The sequence below is a fragment of the Phaenicophaeus curvirostris genome, chromosome 8 (genome assembly GCF_032191515.1).
Source record: "Phaenicophaeus curvirostris isolate KB17595 chromosome 8, BPBGC_Pcur_1.0, whole genome shotgun sequence".
Taxonomy (NCBI): domain Eukaryota; kingdom Metazoa; phylum Chordata; class Aves; order Cuculiformes; family Cuculidae; genus Phaenicophaeus; species Phaenicophaeus curvirostris.
Window position 1 is genome coordinate 17,852,819 of NC_091399.1, and position 24,991 is coordinate 17,877,809.

Consider the following 24,991-nt stretch of genomic DNA (forward strand, 5'->3'; position numbering starts at 1 on the left):
TTCTTCAAAGCAGCTGTGCCATTTGAGGGGTCAGTGTTTCCTTGAAAGTCTACCAGATGGATTTGAAGAGCTGGCTCGCCTTCCCAGTGGGAGTATTGCTGTGCTGTGCTCTTCAGACATCTGCTGTTCAACAGCCTGCATCTCACAACTGCACCAGCAACGGTCAAAGAATATCCTTCAGCCACTCCTACAAGATTGACTTGCCCACGTCCTCCCAGATCAAGGTGGAGGCAGATCCATTACAGCATGAAGACAACAGTGGGGTGCAGCTGGATCCTGGGGATGCCGAGGAAAACGAAGAGCAGAATATCATCTTCCGGCACAACATCCACGTGCACGCACCCAAAGGGAACTGTGAAGTTTTGACCCACATCAAGGAGCTGCTTGAAAGGATAGAGAAGCTTGAGAAAGAAGTGGCAGAGCTGAAAGAAGTTTGCAGCCCTCAGAAGTGCTGTGAGGGAAGCCAAGGTAAGGAACAATTGCAGTATCTGCTCTTACATCCCAGGTACAGCGTGTTTACTGCAGAGATTCAGGGACCAGCATCTTTTTGTCAAGGTTGTGGGGGTTCTCTGTGAATGAAATGCTCGAGTCCAAGGGGTGGGATGGTGCTCTGGTTTCTATGATGTGAGAGGAAATCTGAAGGTCCAAAACAGGCAGGAATACACACCATTTCTGGAACCAGCACAGGGGAAATCTCCCCAGGCGTCTCCCAGAACTGGAAGGGAACAGTTCCTGAGTGTTGCATAAGCGGCAGGATTGAATGGAGCAATTCCTGAGGGAGGAGAAGGTGGAAGATGAGTGAGGCATTTCTTATTGCTGACTTTTCCTTTCTTATTTCTGCCTCCACTGACTCAAAGAAGAGCAGAATTTATGATGATGACATTTACTGGTAGCCACTGGCTCTGCCTGTGATTAAAGGTTTATACAGCATGGCCTCTAAGAAGAGATTTGACAAGCTGATGTTGTTTGGAGAATAGAGACAAGAAGAAGTGCTAAGACTTCGCTCACAGGAAAAATTAAGGTGTCTAGCAGATGAGAATAATGTGCTCTCCATCTTTACAATAACTGTGGTGAGAAGTGGTGAGCTTACATTACAGCCAGGAAGGTTCAAGTTAGAGGCTGCCGTAAGCTTTCTAATTAACTCTCTGGGGGTGGTTCTGGAATCTGTATTCTGGCTGATTACAGACAAATTTGTAGGGGAAGGCAAGGTTGGAGCTGATCCCTCCCTGGACCAGGGGCAGATGGACAAGGTGATACTTTCAGGCCTTTTCCAGCCCATGTTTTCCAGTGATAGTTATGCTTTCCCTTTAGTGGCCTTGAACATAGCTTTGCACTATTAGTTCCTAATACTTTCTTGTTTTCCTTTTCCCTTTTCTCCCCTGTGTGTGTTACACCCCCCGTTGTGCCTCGTGGTGCTGCCCTGGCCAGGTGTCTCGCATTGCAGTGGCCACGGGACTTTCCTCTACGAGACCTGCAGCTGCGAGTGTGCCAAGGGCTGGGAGGGCAGCGACTGCTCTCAGCCCACCTGCCCCAGCCACTGCAGCGGCCACGGGCGCTGCGACGGTGGCAAGTGTATCTGCGATGAGCCTTACTTTGGCGAGGACTGCAGCCAGCAGCTCTGTCCTGAGAACTGCAGCGGCAATGGGATCTGTGACACAGCCAACGGGGTCTGCCAGTGCTACGAAGAGTTCATCGGAGAGGACTGCAGCGAGAAACGATGTCCCGGGGACTGCAGTGGCAATGGGTTCTGTGACACAGGAGAGTGCTACTGCCACGATGGCTTCTTTGGCCTTGACTGCTCCCAGGGTAAGGCATGCCTGTGGGATATTTCTCCCTTCTTTCTTTCATTCTGAGTTTCCCTCTCTATTTCCCATAAACATCTGCTTAGTCCTGTGGGTAAGCGGAGCCTGGTGTCACCATGTTCCTCTCAGAGTTCCTGCTGGACTAGGGACTGCTGAGTGGTCCTTGCCTTCAAGAACTGCCTGGAGAACATTTCTGAATTGGGGAAAGGTGAAAATGCAGTTCAAGGTAGTTCTAGCACAAGCTTGTGTGTAGCGGCTGAAGGCGTGAGCAAAACTGGATCTGGAGCCTGTAGTTACAGAAGGAGTCACAGTCTGTCTCTTGACAGACAAATCACAGAATCACAGAATCACAGAATAACCAGGTTGGAAGAGACCCACCGGATCACCGAGTCCAACCGTTCCTACCAAACACTAAACCATATCCCTCAGCACCTCGTCCACCCAATGAGACACTAGAAGGTAAAATGAAGAAGGTAAAATGAAGGTAAAATGAGACACTAGAAGGTAAAATGAGACACTAGAAGGTAAAAATCATGTTTGCTGGTAAACGTGGCTGATCTGATAAAAGCTATGAGACACAGAATGCATATCCTTTCAGTAACGTCCCTTTAAAGTGAGGTCTTGGGGAAACTTTCCCTTATCCTGCTTTGTTACAAGGCACTGGAATTTGCCTGGCTGAGATTTCCATGTGGTGTGTGTCCAGCAGTTTCTGCTTAAAACTGGATGGCTTGGTGCCTATCTGAAAACCCCATCATCTCCCTATAACCGCAACTTGATACATCAGGCTTCAGCACTCTACCTTTTACTGTGGAAGCCACGTTTCCTTCTCAGCATGTCACTTCTTGGTCTAATCTTTCACAGCTCCTCATGAAGGAGAAGTAGGTGAGAGCCACACGCTGAGCACCAGGTATCGCTCAGCAGGAGTTCGCAGTGACCTTCCTGGCAGATCTATTCTGCTCTGGATCATCTGGCTTTGAAGCCCGACCTGTCTACTTACACACTCACCTTTTAAATAAAAGATAATTGGCTCATATTCTTCATCCATATGAGAGCTCTGTGTCAAATCCTGACTCCTCCTTACCCTTCTGCACTATTCAGAGTTTTTTCTCTGTGGCTCCAGCCCTTTTGTTTTCTGTCAGTAGACCAGGATGTGCTGCTCAGGAGGCAGCACCTATACAAAAGTGATAAGCAGAATTGTTTTTCCCAGAACAGAAACAAATCTCCCAGAAAAATGTTGCCCAGCCAGCCTCGGACTTTCTTCCTTACACAACATCTGCAGGTGTTTTACAGGCAGTGAAGGCGGCCTCTGCTCTCCAAGCATCCCAGTAAGCAAGTGCTACAGTGTTATTGCATAATCCATTTTGCTACTGGTTTGGAGTGCTACACCTCCACTCCTGCTTAAAAACTGGTTTAAGTCCAAAGGCAAATGGTTCCCATCCCAATATCTGTAGCCAGGCGCTCCTCTCCCATAGATTTCAAATGGCCTTTCTGTTCCAATTCTGGTTACGTTTCTGCATCCTGAGAGATTTACTCTGAGCACTGTTTTTATTTATTGTTTTTATTATGTTCATTTTTTTATGTGTCTCAGATCATGAAATAACACATTTTGTTGTATATTGCCATGGTAACTGGAATGTCTGAAGGTATGGAAGTAACTATCAAGCATGCAACAACATACTTAATGCCTTGCAATTCCTTGTGAAGGAGAAATAGAGGATAGGGACACATCGAACAGCAGGTATTTGCCAGTGCTCTTCCTGGACTTTGTTTACTGGAACTCCAAAACAGAACTGTGGGATATCTGAAGATGAATAAACCAGCTGTTTAGAACAAGGGTATCCACAGAAACAGTTGTTTGGTATCTCAACACAATAGTAGTTTCACCAGGAAGTCTGTGTGTTGATGCCATAATCAGGAAATCAGAAAGTAAAATAAAGAGGGACTCTGCTGTTTCCTGGGGAGCCAGGGTTCCCAACGAGCCCCGTGTGAGCTCTCAGCCCAGCACTGGATCTATAAATGTGCCGCTCGTTTCCTGCTTGCTTTGGCTGTTAGAGCCTCCACCTGCTTCCGGAGGAGAAGCTGCCTGATGGGGAGGGATTGATGAGAGCGAGCAGCAGGCAAGATGGATTCTGGCATGGCCCACAGCCACCCGTCCTCCCAGTTCAGCTCAGCAACTAGTGCTGTGCCTGTGGTGAACCTTTTGCTTCAGGCGAGGAGCTCCTCTGCTGCCAGAGAGCATGAGGAGGAGGTTTGCAAGGGTCACCAAGTCCAGGCAGTGCCTCCTTTCCCCTTCACATCTTCATGGGGCCAATTCCCGAAGGCTGAGCAGGCGTCTCTTTGTCCAGCCCTGAGGCACTTGGCTTTGTCCTGTCAGCTGGAGAAGACTGCTCTGGTGTCTCTTGGGGCAGAGCTAAAAAACGGGTTGCAAAAATGGATCTCACCACCTTTGCAGGAACCGCCCGTCAGAATGCCCTGCTCAGAAGCACAAACTGTCCTAGGCCTTGTCCTAAACAGTTGATAGTGGTTTTTTACACCACATCTCTCCTCTTCAGAGAGGCAGATACAATCCTCTTCTGAAGGGGATTAGACACGGGATAAATCACACCATATGTATTTAGGTTCTTTATTATTGTACTGCAAAGCTGAATTATTCAAATCCAGCTTCTGTGTCACAAGGAGAGGCAAGGATGGATGTTCTCACATTTTGTACAAAGTTTTCATCAAAAGCAATAGCATGCAAGTATTGAGGATGGAATTTGACAGCTGTGAGTTGCACAAGGGAACCAATGCTGCCTTTCAAGTGCGAAGAATTTAATGAATTTATCTGACCTAATGTTGCTGATGCTTGCCTTTCTACAGGTGCTTGTTATCTGTGCTTTGCTATTGGTTAGTGCCTTGCTAGTGAAATAGAGCTGGTAGATGGTTTGATTAGTTTATGATGTGCTTGCTTGCATTTAAAATCAGGCAAGCTAGCTGTCAGGTAAAATCAGGTAAGATAGATGTCCTACATGGCTGCTTTCGGGGGCTGCTGCAAGATGCTGATGAGATGTCTGTCTTGTGGCAAAACAGTTAAGGCACTGTTGGTGCCCTGAAATTTATGGTGTGCTTCAGATCTGCCCCAGTCTCCTCCAGGGACCATGTGTGAGTTTCCATCATAAAAGCTCAGTTTTCTACCTCTGCCATGGAGAAGCTGTGTTCACCAGCTCTGTGGACTAGCTGACATCTTAAAATAACTAACAAGGATATGAAAAGAAGATTTTGGCTTTCCTTTCTCTTCCTAGAGGCATTGCAAAGGACAGCTTTATGATCTCATAACGTTCTCATGAGTTTTCCTCATGCCAGTGTGGGTTTAGAAACTGGAAAGAAACATCTAGGAAATTGTTGTATTTGTTACTGACTGCAGTATTCATTTGTATTTAATGATACGCTGTTGGGCATAAAAAAAATGGACAAATCCAAGATGACCACGGACTGGGAGTTCCAGTTCTGTCTTCTCTCTGTATTTAGAATATCTTTGAAAAAATTTCTTGCTTGGCCTTGTGAGCCCTGAACCAAATGCTAAGCTATCATCCTCACAGTAATATTTTTCTTTGCTTCATTTGTAGTGCTTGCTCCTCAGAACCTGCAACTGCTGAACTCCACAGAGAACTCCCTGGCTGTCGGCTGGGATCAAATGATTGATGTGGATAATTACCTCATTAGCTATTACCCGGTAGGGCATGAGACATTGGTGAAACAAGTCCACGTGTCCAAAGAGCGGCTCAGCCATGAGATTGTGGGTCTCCGCCCCAGCACCGCATACAATGTCACACTTTATCATGTGAAGAAGGGGATTGCCAGTGAGCCCGAGTATCTAGAAGCAAGTACAGGTAGGAGCAGGCAGTCTTTTTCTTCAGAGCTGTAAGTCTTTAAAGCTAGATTCAAACAAGTGGAGTGAATTGTTTGGCTTTGCAGGTTCATGACATCCTGTCTGAGTGCTAGAGAGCACTTTCTCCTCCCAGCTGCTTTTTTTTTGCCATCATTCTTTTCTGGAGAATCTGTTTCCAGATATGTATCATTGGGGCTGAGCATATTGCAGATTTCCTATCTCTCCTTTTATCTTGTCCAAATCCTACTCTCATTGACACCCTTGAGTTCCAGGGAATCCATAACATTTCTTACCGCAAGAAGCAGGAATGGAAGCATGCAATAGAAGTCCAGCACGTTATTAAGAAAAATGCACTGCTTGACTGGAAGCAGAATTAAAGTCGGCAGTATATGATTCCTAGGTACTTATTTGCCAAGATGCCTGCAATAGCAAGTTTCCCTTGTAGTCTCCCCAGGACTGAAAAAGCCTGTTGCTCCGGAGGCTGGATATGTCAAGACTACATGTTTGACACATTCTCTCTCTCTAGAAGTGAAATGGCATTTTGTCTGTAGCTGATAGTATGCTGTCCGCCTGCACTTGGCAAAAATAGAGAAAATTTTGGTTATTTTGACATTTTTCTTACTTCTAGCACAACAGGTGGAAGCTGAGAGCCAGAAAACTTTTGATTTGGAGTGTTACCATGGGAAAAATTAAGCCTGTTGAAGTAATGATTGTGCTGTACTAGCTTAACTCTTCAACTTGGCTCAGAAAGGCTTCTCAGGTCTCAGTGTAGATGACTGGGGAGGGAGGAGGGGCTGTTTAGCAGCTTCTTATTTTATATTCACCTTTAGATGCTGATCTTGCTTCCTCATGGCCCTCTGCTGTCCTTCCTAGTCCTATCTGCCCTCCATGCCATATGGGTGACGGAGGAGATGGAGCACTCCCTGGAAGTGGAGTGGGAGAACCCACCAACAGATGTCGATTACTACAAGCTGAAGTTCAGGTCCCTGGTGGAGATGGAGGAGAAGCAGGTCATAGTTCCCAAAAGCAATGACCCTAAGAGCAGACACATCGTGACTGGTGAGTACCAGTGGATGTTCCAAACTAGGCAGGGAGAAGTGATGATTGACGGTGAGGCTGTAGTCCTGAGGTGATTCTTCTCTTGTGTGTGGACAGCCAATCTTCCTTCACGTTATGCCTCCTGTAGGACAGGGTGGGATCTATTGGAGTTCCCTTTATGCCATAATGATGGCTGTCTCCATAGGGAGAAAGCTTCTGTATCCTGAGGACAGCAAGCTTCAAGGCATAGTCATTCAACTTTAATGCTGTCCTTGTTAGGAATACAGTATATTCTTCTGTTTCAGAGCTGGTAACACTGATGTTGTGGAAATCCCTGGACCAGAATGGCTATCGAGGCATTCTCAAGACAAAAGGAAATTAGATAGAAATCTAAACTTTAAGTTCCTCTCTGCTACGAACCTAGAGCTGGATAGACTAAATAATATAGCTTTCTTCAAGAAAAATTGCTGTCTTCCTTAATTGTTGGTAATGTTCCCTTTTTCTCTTTGTAGGCTTGAAACCTGGCACAGAGTACGAGGTCACTGTCATACCTGTGAAAGACAGTGCAGAGGGGAAACCATCCTCAGTGGTGGGTAGGACTGGTACGTGGAAAGTTTGTTTTTCATATAGTGATGTTCCTACAGGTTTTGTGGACAGATCTGTCAAGATGGCAGCACAAAAAGTGCATGGCTGGCTGCTTCTTTATGCATGATCTGCAGCCAGGTCTGCTTATATCTTGTTTAAGCTTGTCTACACTGTATATTAAACACTAACCTCAGCTTTAGCAGCATTTTGGCTTGGTTTTTAGCCTACAGTAATTTCACCGTTAACTTGATGAGCGACTCTAGCCAGAGACGGAGTAAGCGTTTTAAGCTGGCTTGTGTTGTAATAACAACACAATAATGAGCTCAGAGCTAGGTCCAGCAGTAACTCAAAGTTTGCTGGTTCATGACTTCCCTAACTAGATCATTGACAGGACGACCTTGCTTAAACCTAGCACAGTGATTTGTGGTCTGGGTATGGCCCTTCCTCGTGGATCCTCTGGGCAGCAGCTGCTGACTGTTTTGCAGATGTTGGCTGCTGCCACTTTGTCTAGTCAGTGAGCCCTGGAGCAATAAGGAAGAGGATAAGTTCTTCTTCCTTCCTGTATTGCCTGGCTCCAGCATTATTTTTCTCTTCACCAGACTGTGAACAGAACAGTTGGGCTGAGGAGCGGATGAGCACACCAGTGCCAGGCCTGCTTACAGCTCTGAAGGCCTGGCAGTCTGACACTTATTTTCCTATAACTGGCAGCCCAACCATTCCAGACCTGAATGTTACAGTAGATTTGGAAACTTTGTTGGTTCACTGATGTTTCAGGCTCTTCAAACATGTGGCAGAATATTTTTGAGCTACTGAAAAACAGACCTAGGAGAGTTTTCAACTCTTGTTCTACCTGTAAGATTCTGCAAACTGAAATTGAACCCTTTTGCAAAAGGGTAAGTGTGCTCCAAAGACTGAAAAAAACCACATCAGGCCTGACATTTCAGAGGTTGTCTTGTAAATTGTTCCATTAAAAGAAAACTGATTTAAAGCAACAAAACCTACAACCGTCACATTGCCATTGTAAAGCTGCTTTTCTTCCCTTTGTAGATCCTGATTATTTGGAACACTCTTGGCTTGTGTTTTCAGGCTGTTCCTCCCAGACATGGGGGCTGTAAAAATCCTCTAAAAGGAAAAACAAATCCACAATGAGTAATCTGCTCATATTCTCATGTAATTCCTGGAATTTAGGAGCTGTGACTAAGACAAATACCAGCTACTGCAAGAGCTGCCACTAAACTCTGATTCACCACCTGAAACGGCAGAAGCCTTGGGGGAGTCTGAGAGACAGGTCCTCCAGGTAGGCAGAAAGGGAGGAGCAACAAATGTTTGACACTGGAGGCAGAGAAAGGATGGGAGCTGTGCTCAGTGATATAAGGAAGGCAAGCAAAAGGATAATGCTCAAGTTGTACCCATGGAAGGTGAAGCAGGTAGTCTGGAAGCTCTTCTTGCAGAAAAGAATGGAAAGTTTCATCTAAATGGTAAACAGTCCTGCTTTCTCCCCACTCTGACCGTGCTGGTTTCTCATGGATGACTCACTTTCTGGCTGTAGGAGGAACCCAGGTGACTCTGTGTTTTTAGCTGGCCAAAGCAACAAGGCAAAAATGAAGGAAAAGGGCACATATCATGGCAGGTACTGTAGTAGGTTAATTCAGCTGGATTTCCCTAATCCTGCGCTTTGAAATGTTCTTTCAGGCCTTGATAGCCCAACCAATGTGACAACTGACCAAGCGACAGAGGATACAGCCACTGTTTCCTGGCATAAAGTTGAGGCACCCATAGACAGGTACATGGTGAGATACACCTCAGCTGATGGGGACATCAAGGAAATCGAGGTGGGGAGTGAAAACGACACCGCCACCTTACTGGATCTGAAGCCAGGCATTGAATATGTCATCCACATCTGGGCAGAGAAGGGACCCCAGCAGAGCAAGAAGGCAAGCACCAGAGCTGTGACAGGTAAGTTGTAGCAGCAGCACCTGAAGGAGCTGAATTTCAAACTCCTTCATCGATTCTACATCTTTCAGTAACGCTTCTCTTGCTTTACACGGACTTTTAGTGAGGCAAAACATTCCTGTCATTCCTACTAGTGTGGCTGAGAAGGTCTCCTGCTCAGCATGAAGACTCTGTTTTGAGTGCTGTTCTGGGCAGGCCCTGTGGCAAGGCACCAGTTGCTATCGGTACAGGGAACAATGGAACACGCCGGAACTGAAGCCTGATAGCTGGAGTATACATGCCTTGCATTTAAAATGCCAGAAACCACCTCCAAGCTGACTGCTGTGGCCTCGCCCAACAGTACGGTGAGCTCATGTGTGGTTTGCACAGAAGGAAAGGCAAATTTTTTAAGCTCGTGGCATAAATTAAGAACCATGTAGGGAATCAGATCTCTGGAAAAGGACATTTGGTCGCTGTCCCTTGGTGACGGAGTCTCCTTTGTAAGGGTGCTTATGGCAGCGTCTGCAGCTGGTTTGGAAAACTCTTCGAACCACTGTACTGCTTATTTCTTGTAATCCAGCCAGCCGTGGTGCAATGTGGCTGTGTGTGCAGGAGCAGTTTCTACTCTATTTCTGACTATATGCAGATGCGTTATCTCTGTGCATTTCTGCAGCGGAGATCACCTAGGGCAGTGTTTGGGATGCTTCACTGGAGGGTGTTAATGAAGACATCTAAATATCAGGAGCCGCCTCAGGAAATTTGTAGGACTGTCTTAACTTCCTACCCGGAGGGGATCAATAAGGATCAGTCATACACTTAATTATGAAGCTCAGTCAGTCACCTACTTCCCAGCTGGTCCGTTGTCTCAAGCCAGCCCATATTCTCACTCATGCTGGTGAGTGGCTGGGGAGCTCCTCAACCATCCAGGATGTCAATGAGTTAAATGCATGGTATATGCATACAGGCACAGCCCATACCCAGCTGCAGTACAATTAGAACTAAAGAACAAACTTGATTTTCATACCTCACAAGAAAAACATTCACTTGCCTTTCTTGCCACAGGTGAGCATCTTCTGCTGCTAACTGGCTGAGCTGTGATTATTCAAATACACGTTCCCAGACTGTGCTGCTCTAGGGCGACACAAACAAGCCTCATCATTGTTCATTAAAATGAGAAGTAATGTAATTTTATCTTACAAAAGAAGTGAGATTAGCACACACAGGTGGAGAATCACAACTTTTAGCATAGCTGATGGGCGGTAAATCATTTGTGCCCTGGAGATTACAGCCTGCAGCAGAACAGGAAGTGCTGCTCCAATAATTCGGAGGCATCTGTAAGTCCTTAATCGCTCAGGCTACTGAGATGTATTTAGCAGTTTGGCAAAAAATCCCAGCCAATCAAACATGTTCCCTGTGTAGGTCACGGACTGTTGGGTTGACCTGCAAGGGCCACATTCCCACAGGCTGCGTTGTGATAGTGACTTAAGGGTCTTGAAGTCTAGCAACATGTTTCCATCTGTGAAAAGGTCAGGGGAAGGGTTGTGATAAAGGGAGAAGATTGAAAGTGGCTTATTTTTATATTGGAGAATGTGAACACAGTCCTCACTTGTGTTGTTGCCTGGTTCTTCACCTTCACACTTCCATTTAAGAAATTGTCAGCAATCCACACAGCAGCCAGATGGCTGACAGAAGACAGGATCTTCTGGAACAGGGTCTGGCTTCTGATAGGTACTTAGTGGGATACAACACAACGGCGGGGGGCTCAAAAGACATGGAAGTCGGGAAGGACAAGGGTGTCCCTGCTCTGACAGGACTGAAGCCAAGCAAAATATATGCCACTGGCCTCTGGGCAGAGAGGGGAGCCCAGCAGACATCAAAGCTGTGACAGGTAGGAAGTTGGCTTCAGTATGAAATAATCTTGTTCTAGGAGAGCCGCGTTTCAGGCAGAGATTCTGAGCAGGTGATATTTTTTTAGGGGGTTACTTCCCAGAGCAACCCAGAAAAGAGGTTGTGATACTCAGAAAGCAAGAGCTGATGATGCCACATTCTGCATGGACTGTCCTGTTTGCCTGTGCAGCTGACTGCTTTTGTTGCCAAAGAGCCCCGCTGTTGCAGCTGTGAGGAGAAGACCTAGGCCCTCAGAACTGGGCACCTCCCAGCTTTGTAGGTCAAGCCCATCCCTGATAAGAAACAAAGGGTGTAAAGTAGGAGAAATTCATGGGGCCCTTCCTTGAGGGGAAGGGTAAGTGTAGCCTCACCGAGACAACCCATGTTCTTCTCTCCTGACTGTCTCTGCAGAAGCTGGGAGCCACAAATGGTATCCAGTGGGATGTGCTTAACTGTCAGTTATTTACACTGCACAATCAAAGTATGGTTTGTAGCTAAACTTACATTAATTTTACCCATTTGAGAAAAAAAACAAGGAAGCTTGTGGACACACAAGCCCATTTTAGGTCTTTAGGCTTAGAATCCTTTCCCAAAGCTCATCTGTTTTTCCAAATATACTTGATAGGCACAGGTAGTACATTTTGTTAGACCATAAAACCTGTGCTGTCTGCGTCTTCAGACCATTGTGACTACCACAGCACTATACTAAAATTTAAAATAATTATGACTTCTGCTTGCAGAAATCGACAGCCCAACTGAGCTGTTGACTGACCAAGTGACAGAAGACACGATTACTGTCTCCTGGAACAAAGTCCAGGCTTCAATAGACAGGTACAGAGTGAGCTACACCTCGGCTAATGGGGACACAGAGGAGAGGGAGGTGAAGAAGGACAAGAACGTCACCACCTTGGCAGGACTGAAGCCAGGCATGGAGTATGTCATTTACATCTGGGCAGAAAAGGGAGAACAACAGAGCAAGAGGGCCAGCACCGAGGCTGTGACAGGTAAGAGAGCGATAGGTTGAGTTAAGAATGTAAATTACAGCCCAGCTTTGCCTTAACACTGACTTAAGTTCATCCCAAGGTAGTTTCACTGCAGAGGGAAATTAAGGCTTTACAGATCAAGTCTTCAGGTTAGTGCATCTTGCTGGGAAACCTGTTCAGCTTGTCACAGAGAGATTCCAGTTGCCTTTATGTAATACAAATGGGCTGTGTTGTGATTGCTAATGGAGATTAGGGAAGATGAATCTTTTCCAACAATGTGTCTTATGTATTTCTATAGTCTTGTTTTATTTTAATTGGTTAGTTTGTTTATCCTTTATCATGAAATAGGGAAAGGCTTGGTTCCTTTTTGCAGATGAAGAAATTGAAGTGTGAAGAGATTACCCAGGATGCCTTTTCTTGCAATAGGATGATTAACCCTTGTCCCTCAGTTGTTCTTACCAGGACTTTCCCTTGTGTGGCTGGTCCTTGTTAAGAGACGAGGATGACCCAGGTACATATTTACCCATCTTCCTTCAGCAAGTCCCCGACACGGGTCTTGTAAACACTCGTGACAGCTTGCAATGAGTTCAGATATTCAGCTTTACAATGTTGTTATAAATCAGTAACACTTAAACTGGGTAGATCACTACTCCTTAACCAGGAGGTTAACTCATCTCTCACTTTCAGGACAGATGATGTTTATGTGAGCTTCAGATGCTTGTGAGTGGGAGAAAATAAGAAAGTAATAGTATCTTGCTTTGCAAAGGATCTCTTTTGTATGGATCAGGACTGGTGGTGCTGTTCCCTTGGAAAACTTCTGTAAGCATTAAAGACAGACCCCACCTCAGACCTTGACAGCTCCCAGCTCTGAGGGTCCAGTCAGTGCATGATTGGAAATAGAGCTTGAAAAAGGAAGAAACTGGCAAGGCCCTTGAGGATAAGGAGTGTCACAGTACAGCTTGACTATGATGGCCTGTGTTTCTTCTCTTTTAACTGTCTCTGCAGAAATCGACAGCCCGACTCACCTGGTGACTGACCAAGTGACAGAGGACACAGCCACCATCTCCTGGGACGGGGTCCAGGCTCTCATAGATAGGTACCTGGTGAACTACACCTCTGTTGATGGTGACACCGAGGAGATAGAAGTGGGAAAGAATGAGACTACCACAACGCTGAGAGGATTGAAACCTGGCATTGAATATGTCATCTTCCTCTGGGCAGAGAAAGGGACCCGACAGAGCAAGAGGATCAGCACTGAGGCAGTGACAGGTATTCCAGTGAATCTTCATGTTTCTACATGACACTGTGTTGTGGAAGTGATCTCAAGTTCTGTCCCATTTTCTTCTGGCCTGTTGCAGAGTGTATACTGGGAACTGGTTTGTCTTGTGGTCACCTCTGGTATGGGGACATCCATGCTACAGGCACTTTCAAGCTTCAGATGATGCCAAGTCTAGAGAACTTTTAGGACCTAATGACTGCTCTGTTAGCTCAGAAACTATCAGCCTGGTGTGAGCTTCAGAGCACTTTGCTAAAGCACTGGGGTCCTCAGTTATCAGCTTTGCCTGCTCTTTTTTGTCTTCAGGTATGCTAAGCTTTGCAGATGTGGCTGAGCTCTGCCCGCATCATACGCTACTGCTGTTGAATCCTTCCTAAACTTAGGATGGTTCAACTAGTGTCACAGATAAGAATAGTTTTTATCAATTAATCAAGACTTGGGAGGAAATGCCCCTATTTTAATTGTCTTCTTGCAAAACATCAAATGGTAGCAAATGATTTGAGCCTGGGTAAGGTCTCTTAACTATCAGTGAATCCCTTTATATAATCAAGATTTTTGCTTACAGAAATGGGCTGCTTCGCTATGCTGAAGGTTGACTGATTGGGCAAAGGCACTGCTTGCATTTCCTGGGAATGAGAGAGAGATGGGGTAGGACACAGGACTCACTATTCTGATTAGTTTGAAGCCAGACGTGGTGTGTGAGCAGGGCAAGGAAGCAAGCGAGGCGAGTGGGCAGCAAAAACACTTTGATGGGTGACCTGTGGAAATCTTGGGTTGTGATTTTGCAGATATGGAAGGAGGGACCTAGCTTCACACAGTGAATTAACTATGATTATGTTCTCTGATAATGAGAGCAGGGTATTGGTGCTGCCTCAGTCTCTCGCATCTTATTCTTTGCTCAGTGTGCCATGTGTCAGTCAGGACTCCAGGGCCATGCATGCTCCTAAATATTTGGTCTAATAGTTCCCTCGTGAGGCTATGTCAGACCTAAATTCTGATGAACCTAAAAGTTCAGTTGGACCTTCTTCCGCACCGTCGGTTTTCCCTCTATCTGTGGCTGATGTTTTACTCTTGAGGCCTCTGTCTGAGGGTGGTCATGCCTCAGTGCCTTCCCTTGTCTTACTCCAGTTCTGCATTGCAAACAGCAAGCACAGCGATTGGCCACCGAGACCTGGTAAAGCTGCAGGTGAGTTAGTCCATGCCATCCCTCACTTCCTGAGGGTAGGATCACGGGGCTTTAGAAAACAAAAGTTTTAAGGGGGGAACATATGTGTCTTTTAGTTATCCATGCTTTCTACTCTGCGCTTCATTTCTTAGAAATGAATGTCCCAGAGAATTTGGTAACCGGCCAAGTGACAGAGAGCTTGGCCGGTTGGTCCTTAGTCAAAAGCACATGGTGCTTCATGTTCTGCTGTCAAGCCTAACAGTAAGAGAGGTTTAACAATCCAAGTTATACTATTTTAGAATTGGGAACAGTTAAAAATAATGGCCTGCCCTTTAACTTGTGACCTTAGACTGGTCTTAGGAGACTGCCAGGCAGGCTCAAATCTGTCTGGTTTGGTCAGCTGTAAGGGTTTTGCTGTACTGGGAACATTTCAGGGTCTCTCCGTATCCACTGGCCTTGCCTCACGTCTTGTGCTCAGTTTATGCGTCAAGCTGGTGTGAGACAGAACAGTTGAAGCTTGGATTTAGGGCAAGGTGCCAAGCAGTTCTCCAGCGCTTAGAGGTCGAGGGCAGCTGGTGGGGACAAATGGGAATCTCTTGAGGCCAAAAGACTGAACCTGTCTATAACTGGAAATGCAAAGAGAGTTTTGGCAAATTTAAATGTTTTTTTAGAACTGGATTGAAAATGGAGACACCTGGAAATTTTACATTTTCTGATGCTGGGAGAAGGAATGCATTTAGCATTTTAGGGGTATTTTTTAAATATCTGCACAATAAAAACGCCCTTTTTGGTTTTTTTCTGGTGTTATATTTCCAAAAGTAATGACACCTCTGCTAAAATAAACTTCTGCTAAAATAAGACTTCTGAGGGGAAAAAAAACAACTATGTTTTCTTCCTGGAGGCAATGGCTGATGATTCATTAGAATTCAAACGTGCTGTGGCAGGGAGCTCTTCTGCCCTGGTCTCCTGCACCCAAGGAAGCTGCTGGCTGGCCTTGCAGAGCAGTGCTCTGGAACTGTAGGGCTCCCTAAGGCTGCTCTGCCCATCCCTTGCCTCTTGTGATGGATTTGGTACCTTTTAGCTCCCTCTTCTGTCCAGCGGGAGATACACCTGTAAGGAGCTACTCGAAGAAGATTTCTGTGTGGTTGTATTTAAAGCAGTTGTTTAATGGTCTCCAGAATGAAGCACGAGTTCTTTAGATAATGAACTAATACTCAGCTTGGAGCCTAGAGAAAGGTGGTCTTCAGTTATAACGAATAGCCAGTGTATTGGTCTCTACAGCTACCTGAAAGGACGTTGTGGAGAGGAGGGTGCTGGCCTCTTCTCCCAAGTGACAGGGGACAGGACGAGAGGGAATGGCCTCAAGCTCCACCAGGGGAGGTTTAGGCTGAACATCAGGAAAAAATTTTTCACAGAAAGGGTCATTGGACACTGGCAGAGGCTGCCCAGGGAGGGGGTTGAGTCCCCTTCCCTGGAGGGGTTTAAGGGACGGGTGGACAAGGCGCTGAGGAGCCTTAGTGTTTGATAGGAATGGTTGGACTCGATGATCCGGTGGGTCTCTTCCAACCTGGCGATTCTGTGAAACAACATGCTCTGCAAATGTTGGAGTTACTGTCTCTGATCTCCTTGTATTTGATGTTTTGATTTCTTGTTCTCTGCCTTTGTCTCCATCTTGAACCGTAACCCTGTACACAAGGAGTGCAGAGTTTCCTGGGAGAAGCCGCGCTGCTCCACTCCTCTGTTATCTGAGACAGACCTAGCTTGGCCTTGTCTTCCTCTGTGGCCTTTCCACAACTGTAATATTTCACTGATGCAGTATAATTGTTGTTATGATTATCTTCATAGTACTCTTTAAGGTCTGCAAAATGTTCTTGCCTGGTTTATGTGGGGAACTGAATCGATAGCCAAGTTAAATAACATGCCCATAGTCCCCCGGGCAGGTTCTGTGAGGGAGCAGGGAATTGAGATGGATTATTCAGCTATAGTTTGCTCTAAACCCAGGGGTGCTCCGGGGCTGCTGCACTCTTCCCTGAAGGCCAGCACGGCCCACCAAGGACCTTCTCTCTAAAGCTTGGAAGGTCAGATGAACCTACTCCTTAAGTTGTTTTCCTTAAGATGTTCCCAAAACACCAGAATATAGCAAGCACGTGGTGAAAATGAGGGAGAGGCTTCTTCCATTGTTGTTACTTCCAACCGAGCTTTAGAAATTGCTTTTATTCTGAAGGAAGCACTGCAGCCCTGTTGTGGGTATCCCATGAGAGATGTTTTTTGAGAACTGCTGTGAACTGGCATTACTTAAAAATAATTGTGTTCTCCTTGTGCTGAACGTGGGCAGCCTGTGCAGAAGAAGTCGGGCTAAGCCTTTGATGTCAGTGAAGGAGCTGGTGTCCCATATACAGCCCAGACTAAACTGTAAAGCCCTGGGCTTCTTTGTATTCCTGCGTTTACTGAAGAAAGCTGAAGCATGACAACAATAAAGCCTGTGAAGTCGTTATTCCTCTGCAGTAGGGAAGCAAGGAGTAGGGGCTCTCAGCAGGCCACACTAGGGCCACGCTCCAGGACTGAAGCGAGGCAATAGAGCCCAAACCTGACCTATCTGTGAATGCTCCTCAGAGATGAGCCTGATGGAGACTTCTCAGACGGATGTGTCAGGAGCTCCTGAGCCCTGTATGGTTGAACCAACTGCAGGGCTTACAAAACATCCCCAACCAGATCTGTACCTGACCCTGCCATGTTTGGTCTAGGCTTCTGCTGCTTCTTGCTGGTTGTGAGGATCAGTAGTTCCCAGTTAACAGGATCAGGCATTGAATTCTCAGCCCAAGCCTTGCCCTGCACTTGCTGTCTTTCATTTATGCAATGGGCCTTCAATTTTCTTTTTCAATAGAGATTGATCCTCCCAAGAACGTACGTGTGTCAGATGTGACCCGTTCTACCAGCGTAGCTACCTGGACTTCTCCTGCAGCTCAGATTGATGGCTACACTCTAACCTACCAGGGTCAAGATGGCACGTACAAGGTACAGTGAATTCCTCAGCCCTGCAGACCCCACGGAAATCAACCCTAGCATTATGGGCTCTGCCAGTTGGAGCTTGTGGGTGTATGGACCACAGAAAAACAATTTTGAGGGGCAATCTATGCTGTCCACAGCCCAAGGAGGGAGAGCTTAAGGAAGAATATGTGTCACTGTCATGATTAGAAGCTGTGAAGGGACTTAATGACAGTGGAATGCCTCTTCCCAGCATATCTCTGGGTGCAGAGAACATTTGCTTCTTCACTTTTCTAACTTGTTATTACCTGGAAGGGCAGCACTCACCAGGGACAGTGTGTGCTCAGTGTCTTTATGGTGTTTCTTGAGACCTTGCCCCAAAGCTTCCTTCTGAGGAGACAGACTCCGTGTATCAAGGATAGGCAGTGAATGTGCCTGTCTGAGCTCTACCAGACAAACCTGTAAATGCACACGGGGTGAGAGACACTGTGGTTCAGAAAAGCTAAATGCTATTCAGGGTTGGATTGGCCTTCAATCTGTTTTGTTTGGCAGGAAGTACAGCTGGGTCCTAGTGAGCAACAGTTTGTGCTGGAAGGACTGGAACCAGGAGTGAGATATACCATCTTTGTGATGGCCTATAAGGGAGATCACCAGAGCAGAAAGACAGCCAGTACCTTCTCAACAGGTAGGATTTGCCCTTGGTTGTTGCACTTTGCCTGTGCTCTGCAGCCGTTGTGCTTTTTGGTAGAGGTCAGAGATAGAGTTCATGTTCTACAGATGCACTGGGAAACTACGTGACCATAAGTGAACCATCTAATGAGTCCATTCTCAGTCACACCATCTGGAGGCTTGAAAACACAACGGGGTTGTGGGAGTGGAAATTGTTCACACTGGTCAGTGCTGCTGGCAAACCTTGCTAGCCAAGTGTGGGGCAAAGCCTCCTGGTGAGCTGCCAGTGGGCAGGAGAGATGATGGACACCAGAGACCTTTCTGCACCACCCTAATAACAGTAGGACATAGCTGTTTAAGTACTGTCCTGCCACTTGGTAACTGCTCAGGTTGTTTTCAGAGGTCAGAAATACACGTAAGAATGGCAGCAAATCAGTCTCATGCCACCTTGCTGTGGGAGCCTCTTGTACTGTGCCAGTGCCCCCAGGGGTTGCCCGTTGTGGACAAAGTGTGAAAGGCAGGGAAATGAAAGTCACTGAAAGGCATTTCCACCTTCCCAAACAAGAGCACCTCTTCCTACTGTGACCCAGGACTTCATCTCTTGCATCCTCTGGGGACCCTAACCACGTGCCAGCTCCCAGGTGGCAGGGAAAGCTGCCACCAGCAACTCGCTGATGCAGCTGGGCTCTGTGTGTGTGCACAGTGGGGGCTGCTGCTTTCTTTACTACTTTTCCACTACCATTGTCCTTAGGAGATCTCGTAGGGTGTGAAATGCTTCTTCCAGCTCTGTGGCCTTCTTTGCTGATGTGAAGTTATGTCCTTTCTGTTCTCACAGTTGGCTTCCTTTACCTGTATCCTGCTGACTGTAACCAGGTGCAGCAGAATGGAAATGACTCCAGTGGCATCTACACCATCTACCTGAACGGGGATGGCAGCCAGCCAATGCAGGTGTACTGCGACATGGCCACGGATGGAGGAGGCTGGATAGTGAGTCATTCTCTGCTCCTCTTTGGGATTTTTTATGATTGTAACCAAGTGGACCTGGTACTGGTGTAAGCTGAGGCTCCATTTGCTCTACTGCACTACTGTGTTTCAGCTCCTGCCTTGATGGCGAGGCACGTTTTAGGGAGGGTGGTGGATGCTCATGTACCCCTCAGACTGTCAGCAGGAATGCTGTGGAAGGCTGAGTGGCTCACAGGCCTTTACAGTGTTTAGTTGTGAATGCCACACAGCCTTATATTGTTTCTGATTGAGGACAATGACTGAGTTGTTGCAGCTTAACGTATCTCCTCTTGCCAGCTGGGTCATAGGAGTTGTCTGTGAGGGTGCGTTCAGCCCTGTCATATGATGAGGTAGTACAGTGTGGCTTAACTGCCTTTCATAATGAGTCAACTAAGTTGTATTACCTCACCTTGACCACAGCATAAGGTTACCTGTATGGACAGTTAATGCAGTTTGCCTGATGCCTGTTAGTATTTTAAATGCCAGTACTCTGGGCTTGCACCTGGACCCTGACCACACAGTAGTTGTTGAGTGGCTCAAGGAAATCTGGAGGCAGAAGCACAGATGCTTTGAGTTGGGGAGTGGGTAGCATAGAATGATAGAATTGCTTGAGTTGGAAGGGACCTCAAAGATCACCTAATTCCAAGCACTTATGTGTGGTCAGAAAATGGAGATAGATTCCTGTGTGTCCCCTGCTCAGGCGTAGGTACCATCAGCTGGAGCTGTCCCTGAATGCTCTACCTTTTTATCTGCGTTTCAATCGGGAGGAGCATTTCTCATCCACTTCCTCCTTGTCTCTCTTCAACCTGTCATTGACTCTCACTTTGTGATCCTTGCTTTGCAGGTGTTTCAGAGACGGAGCACTGGCGAGGTGGATTTCTACAAACGCTGGAAAAACTATGTGGAAGGCTTTGGAGATCCCACTGGGGAATTTTGGCTTGGTACAATATATGGGTGTGAGCGGTGAAGAACTAAAGATTAGCTTGGGAAAGCACTTATATGCTGAAATATCCAACCCCCCGAGCCTGCAGTCTTGAACTGTCAGCTTTTGTATCATCTCCTAGAAATGCCAGCGAAGCACTGAGGAATCTTTAAAGGCCCACTAAATATTTTCACTGACTTCTTTGGGCTTTAGAGTAGTCCCAGAGCAAGAGGAACTCTGGAAAGGTTTATTTCAGGCTTGTGTGGTCCTGTGAGAGTGGAAATAAAGACATTGTGTTTGTGAAAATGAAAAGACCAGGATTCTAGACAGAAACTTGGTGTACTTTGTCGGGTTTTATCTGTCTTGTTCTGTTAGTGAACTCTGTGTGGATCAGAGAATCCAGCACTAAATAGGTCAAGGTCTTTGGAGCAAGGGTCTATAAATGTTCTGGGAAAAATCACGTTGCGCTACAGCCAGTCTTGTGCCAGTTTAGGCTGTTTGTTTTCTCTGATACTGCTGTCTCTTGCCAGAAAATGAGATGAGACAGCATAAACTTGGCAAAACATCATGACAGCATCAAGCAGGGAAGGAGGGGGGCAGGAAATAGCTGATTTTACCAGAATGGCCAAAGAGCTAGAGCCTAGGACTGCAAAGGTGAACAGGTTTTTCCCTATTAAGAGTGATTCTTCTTTTCTTCTAGGTCTTGAGAAGCTGCACAATCTCACAAGCAGCAGCCCCATCCGCTACGAGCTCCGGGTGGATTTGCGGACAGCCAGCGAATCTGTCTATGCTGTCTATGACTTCTTCCAGGTGGCCTCGAGCAGGGACAGATACAGGCTGTCGGTGGGGAATTACACAGGCAATGCTGGTGAGGAATGCCTCGTACTTGTGCTGTCTCTGCTTAGCACAGGAGCAAATGCTGGGACCTGTGTATTTGTTTTGCCAGTAGCATGACCAACTCATTAGATCAGGTTAAATCAGAAGTGATCCTCTTTGAGAAACCTGTACTCCCCAGGAAGACTGAAGGGAGTGTGCCCACAGGCCCATCTCCTGCTGAAGATGGGAAAAAGTTGCTTTTTCATTGGAAAGGGAGAGCTCTGTAACTCGGTGAAACACCAGCTGAAAAGGCAGACTGGAAAGCATTTCCATGAGGTAACCTGTGCTGATGGGGGAGCAACTTCTGGGGCTTACCGGCTGAGAATGGCCAGGAAAGTGACTTTTATTCAGGGTAGGGGATTGCTCAACAGCTATAGCCATCCCAGTGCTGGCTTCTGCCACTAGTATGTCTTTACCATTTCTATTGTGTCCCTTGTCTTCTGCTTATCCTTAAGTCTTGTCTTGCCATAAGGTTTAGATCTTCATCTGGGGAGAGCCAATGCTAGGATATGCCCTCTAATAGCAGCCCTTTAGAAATTATTGTCAAGACCCATTCTGTGCTATTGCTTTTTCCCTGACAGGCCTGCTCTGTGCTTCCTGAAGCGTGTATAAGCTCTCACACTGAGCAACTGCAGTCTCTTACCCCTGTTCATGTCTTTCACCCCTTCCTTTAGGGGATGCCATGACCTACCACAATGGCTGGAAGTTCACAACGTGGGACAGAGACAATGATGTGGCTCTCAGCAACTGTGCTCTGACACACCGTGGTGCGTGGTGGTACAAGAACTGCCACTTGGCCAACCTCAATGGGAAATATGGGGAAACCAAGCACAGCGAGGTGAGCAGCAGAGCTCTATGTCGTGGTCAGCTCTTCTCCCTGGCCTTGAGGAAAAACACATGGTGGAGATGTCTCTCCTTGGAACAGGAGAGATTGCCCAGGCCATCCTAACCTGTTTCACGTGAAAGGAAAATGATCCATGAGGAAGTTTATAGCTCCTACTCTGTCATCCTCCCTGGATCCAGAGGACTTGAGCTCATGGACCCCTGATTTTTCTCGGCAGAGATACTTGAGGTGGGCTGTCTTGACTTACGAGGGGAATGCGGAAAAGAACACTCACTGGGAGCCACACTAGGATGCCGGCTCACTGTCTCACGCAGTCTTGGATTTCAGTGCGTGACTTGGTGTCCCCCTCATTGTACAGGCTTATTTTGGGCTTGAAGATGCCTTAGTCCTGTTGTGTTCCAAACTGGGTAGAGATCTGATTTATATTAGGAGTGTCTGGAAGACTGGTTGTCATTACAGTAAAAAATCTAGTGACCAGTAGTATCTCTGTTTATTGGAGGGTTAAATGATATTAGAGGGGGGCAGTGGGAGGATCCCAGCACCTGGTCTGTGTGCTTCAGTAAAAGAAATTTCTTGGTGTTTTTCCAGGGTGTGAACTGGGAGCCGTGGAAAGGCCATGAATTCTCCATCCCTTTTACCGAGATGAAGATCCGTCCTCGGTCTTCCAGTAATGAGCCAGTCCTGGGGAGGAAGAACAGGTCTCTATCAGGGAAGATAAAGATCAGGTCTTAGATCAAACTCTGTGCAGGACAATACCCAAAGATAATGATTCAGTATTTCTTGACAAAGTTAGATTCAGGCAGTGTTCTCCAATACAATGAAGACGATCGCTGACCAACGTGCACCCAGAGACCTTGGGGTCTGCTTCCAGCTTTTGGAGCTCCTGAGTCAGAGACTGGCAGGGGGCTTGTGGGGAGCATCCAGCTTGTAGCTCCCCCATTTGGCTAAACACAACAAGGAACTGCTTAATCCAGTGTGTGCGACTTCTGTGAACTTTACATAAAGCAAATTTTAGTACATGATGTTATTTCTTAAAGCGCAGGCTGCTACCTCTTCTGAATTCAGTCCTTTTCTGGTACCAACCTCTGGTTTTCAAAAAAAATAATGTGATCCCACTAAAAAATAATGGTTCCTTAATTTAGATCAGAGAGGGCTTTCCTGAGACCATGCCCTCTGTTTGTCTTGGTCTGTGATCTTCTTTTTCCTTTCTTCACATAAAGTGGGGCATGTTCCCTACTCTTCCTCCATTCACAGAGCAGGGTTTTGGGAGATGTTGCCGTGCTGCTAGGTGAGATCTGTCGGCTGGGTTCCTCACCCTCGAGTATTGCATCTCTCCAGGTGATTTGCTCTATATTTTGCTGGTCTCCTCTTGTCTCCCAGCCCAAAGAAAAGCCTGAGGAGACATGAAGTGAGTTCATGTTCATACTCCTCGGTGAGGCCTGGAACAGAGTGAGTGTAAGGGCTGCAAGCTCTGCTCACCATCCCCAGCTGGTCTCCACACAACGCTTGCCGAAGAGGCCACTTACAGACCATGAATAAAATTGTCTGTGACTGCTCCATCTTCTGCATTTTCATGAGCAATGTGGTAGCTAGCGATGCTGAAATGTTAATGCTTGTCATCCAGCTCTAAAATGAACACCTCTGAATTAAACCGAACCTGCATGCTCTCCTTCAACTTTTCTTTGATGCTGCTGGCAGATTCAGGTGGGCCCCAGTGCATGGTTTTGCATTTGGCTGCTTCTTTTTTCCTTACAGCCATAAAGGTGAGTTTTATTTTCTTTCCCTGAGTAGACAGTAACATTCTGGAAGAGCAGATGCAGCCAGGGAAGAAGTATGAGCTCACCAAATGATGCTTGCTTAAAGGCTTCCTTGTCTGAGTAGATTAGATCATGATTGTCCTATGTCTTAATGGCCTTTTCTATCCCAGTGCTAAGCCGAGTAATACATTTTAGAGAATCCTTCCTGGACTTTGGGGAAGCAATAAAACTTCAAATAAAGGAGGTCATAAAATAGTTCTGTCGTCTTTGCTTTGGGTGGCAGAATTATTTTCCTTTCCATTGAAACTAAGCCTACTTTACAGAGATGGAGCAATAATACCCAGGCCTAGGATGAGGCTGTGAAAATTAGATCTTTGGAGTATGCCCCAAAACCAGGATGGTGTCTGATCTGTTCATGACTTAGTAATGCGAAGTAATTAACTGATCCGTGGCTCCTAGGACCTGGCTGAGCAGAGCTGGCCAGAGAGCTGTCTCTCCAAGGTGAGTATGAAACTCTTCTCAGTACTTTCAGGGCTGTGCCTCGTGTGTGGGTGGGCAGGCAGAGACTCATCTGAGCTGCGTTAGAGTATCCAAACCCCACTATGGGGGAAGGAGGAGACTAATGGAAGGAGGAGAGGGAAGGAAAATTGCACTTGAAGTGTTTTGCAGGCTCTGTGCTAAAAGCATGAGAGAGGGACACGAGAAAACCATAAGGGTTCTTCACCATGTGAAGTGATTTCTCCCCATCGCCGACTTGCCTGTAGGCAAGGACGAGTTTCACTGTGCTATTCAGTTAAGGGCACAGTATAGACATGAGGAAGGTGACTGAGGGAGATCGATGGATTAGCTTATCACACTGCCACTCTCAAAGTAAGTGTACGCTCTAAAAAGCAGCAGGCATGAGTGCGCCCAGCAGCTCTTTGCTGTGCAAAGCTCAGAGGCAAAATGTGATCCCTTTCTAAAGCTGAATCTTACCTGAAAGCAGGGAATATTATCTCAAGTGGTATGAGGTTTGTGTTGCAGAGATAAAGGCAAATGAGACACCTTATTTTCAGTTTCTGAGGAGGGTTTGCTTGTCTTTCCTAATTATGGGCACTTCCTTCACCAGGAAGGGCAGTCGAAGTAGCAGCTGCTGGAAAACCGTCGTGGGAAGTCAGTATTTCTCAGCAGCCACAGGATGGCATCATCTCTTCATGCTAGTGTAGGAGAAACTTCTCCAGAGCCATCTGGCCTCTGTGGAAAGACCTTTTTGGGGTTAACCAATCTGTGCTACAGCTTTAAAAGCTGGGACTGCTCAGACAGAGCAGTTTGTTTGCCTTCAGGAACTGGCTGTTCTGGTTTCAAGGCTCAGGCTGCTTGGGGTAGTCCCATAAAAATTTCACGTGCTTTTACTGTCCTTG

General features: G+C 46.5%; 1 protein-coding gene across 2 annotated transcripts; it reads left to right on the top strand.

Moving 5' to 3' along the window:
- TNN (tenascin N) lies at positions 1 to 22,951 on the top strand. 2 transcript variants are annotated; one of them, XM_069862636.1, is made up of 15 exons: positions 1 to 468; positions 1,429 to 1,806; positions 5,408 to 5,671; positions 6,544 to 6,729; positions 7,221 to 7,310; positions 8,986 to 9,249; positions 11,853 to 12,116; positions 13,101 to 13,364; positions 17,421 to 17,551; positions 18,074 to 18,206; positions 19,026 to 19,177; positions 20,037 to 20,133; positions 20,815 to 20,982; positions 21,665 to 21,828; positions 22,423 to 22,951. In XM_069862636.1, exons 1-15 carry the CDS (start codon positions 57 to 59, stop codon positions 22,564 to 22,566), a joined length of 3,111 nt encoding a protein of 1,036 aa, XP_069718737.1. In that variant the 5' UTR covers positions 1 to 56; the 3' UTR covers positions 22,567 to 22,951. The 2 variants fall into 2 exon arrangements, with proteins under 2 accessions (XP_069718737.1, XP_069718736.1); XM_069862635.1 differs by lacking the exons at positions 11,853 to 12,116; positions 13,101 to 13,364 and having other exon boundaries at positions 22,423 to 22,944.
- Positions 22,952 to 24,991: the final 2,040 nt, after the last annotated feature.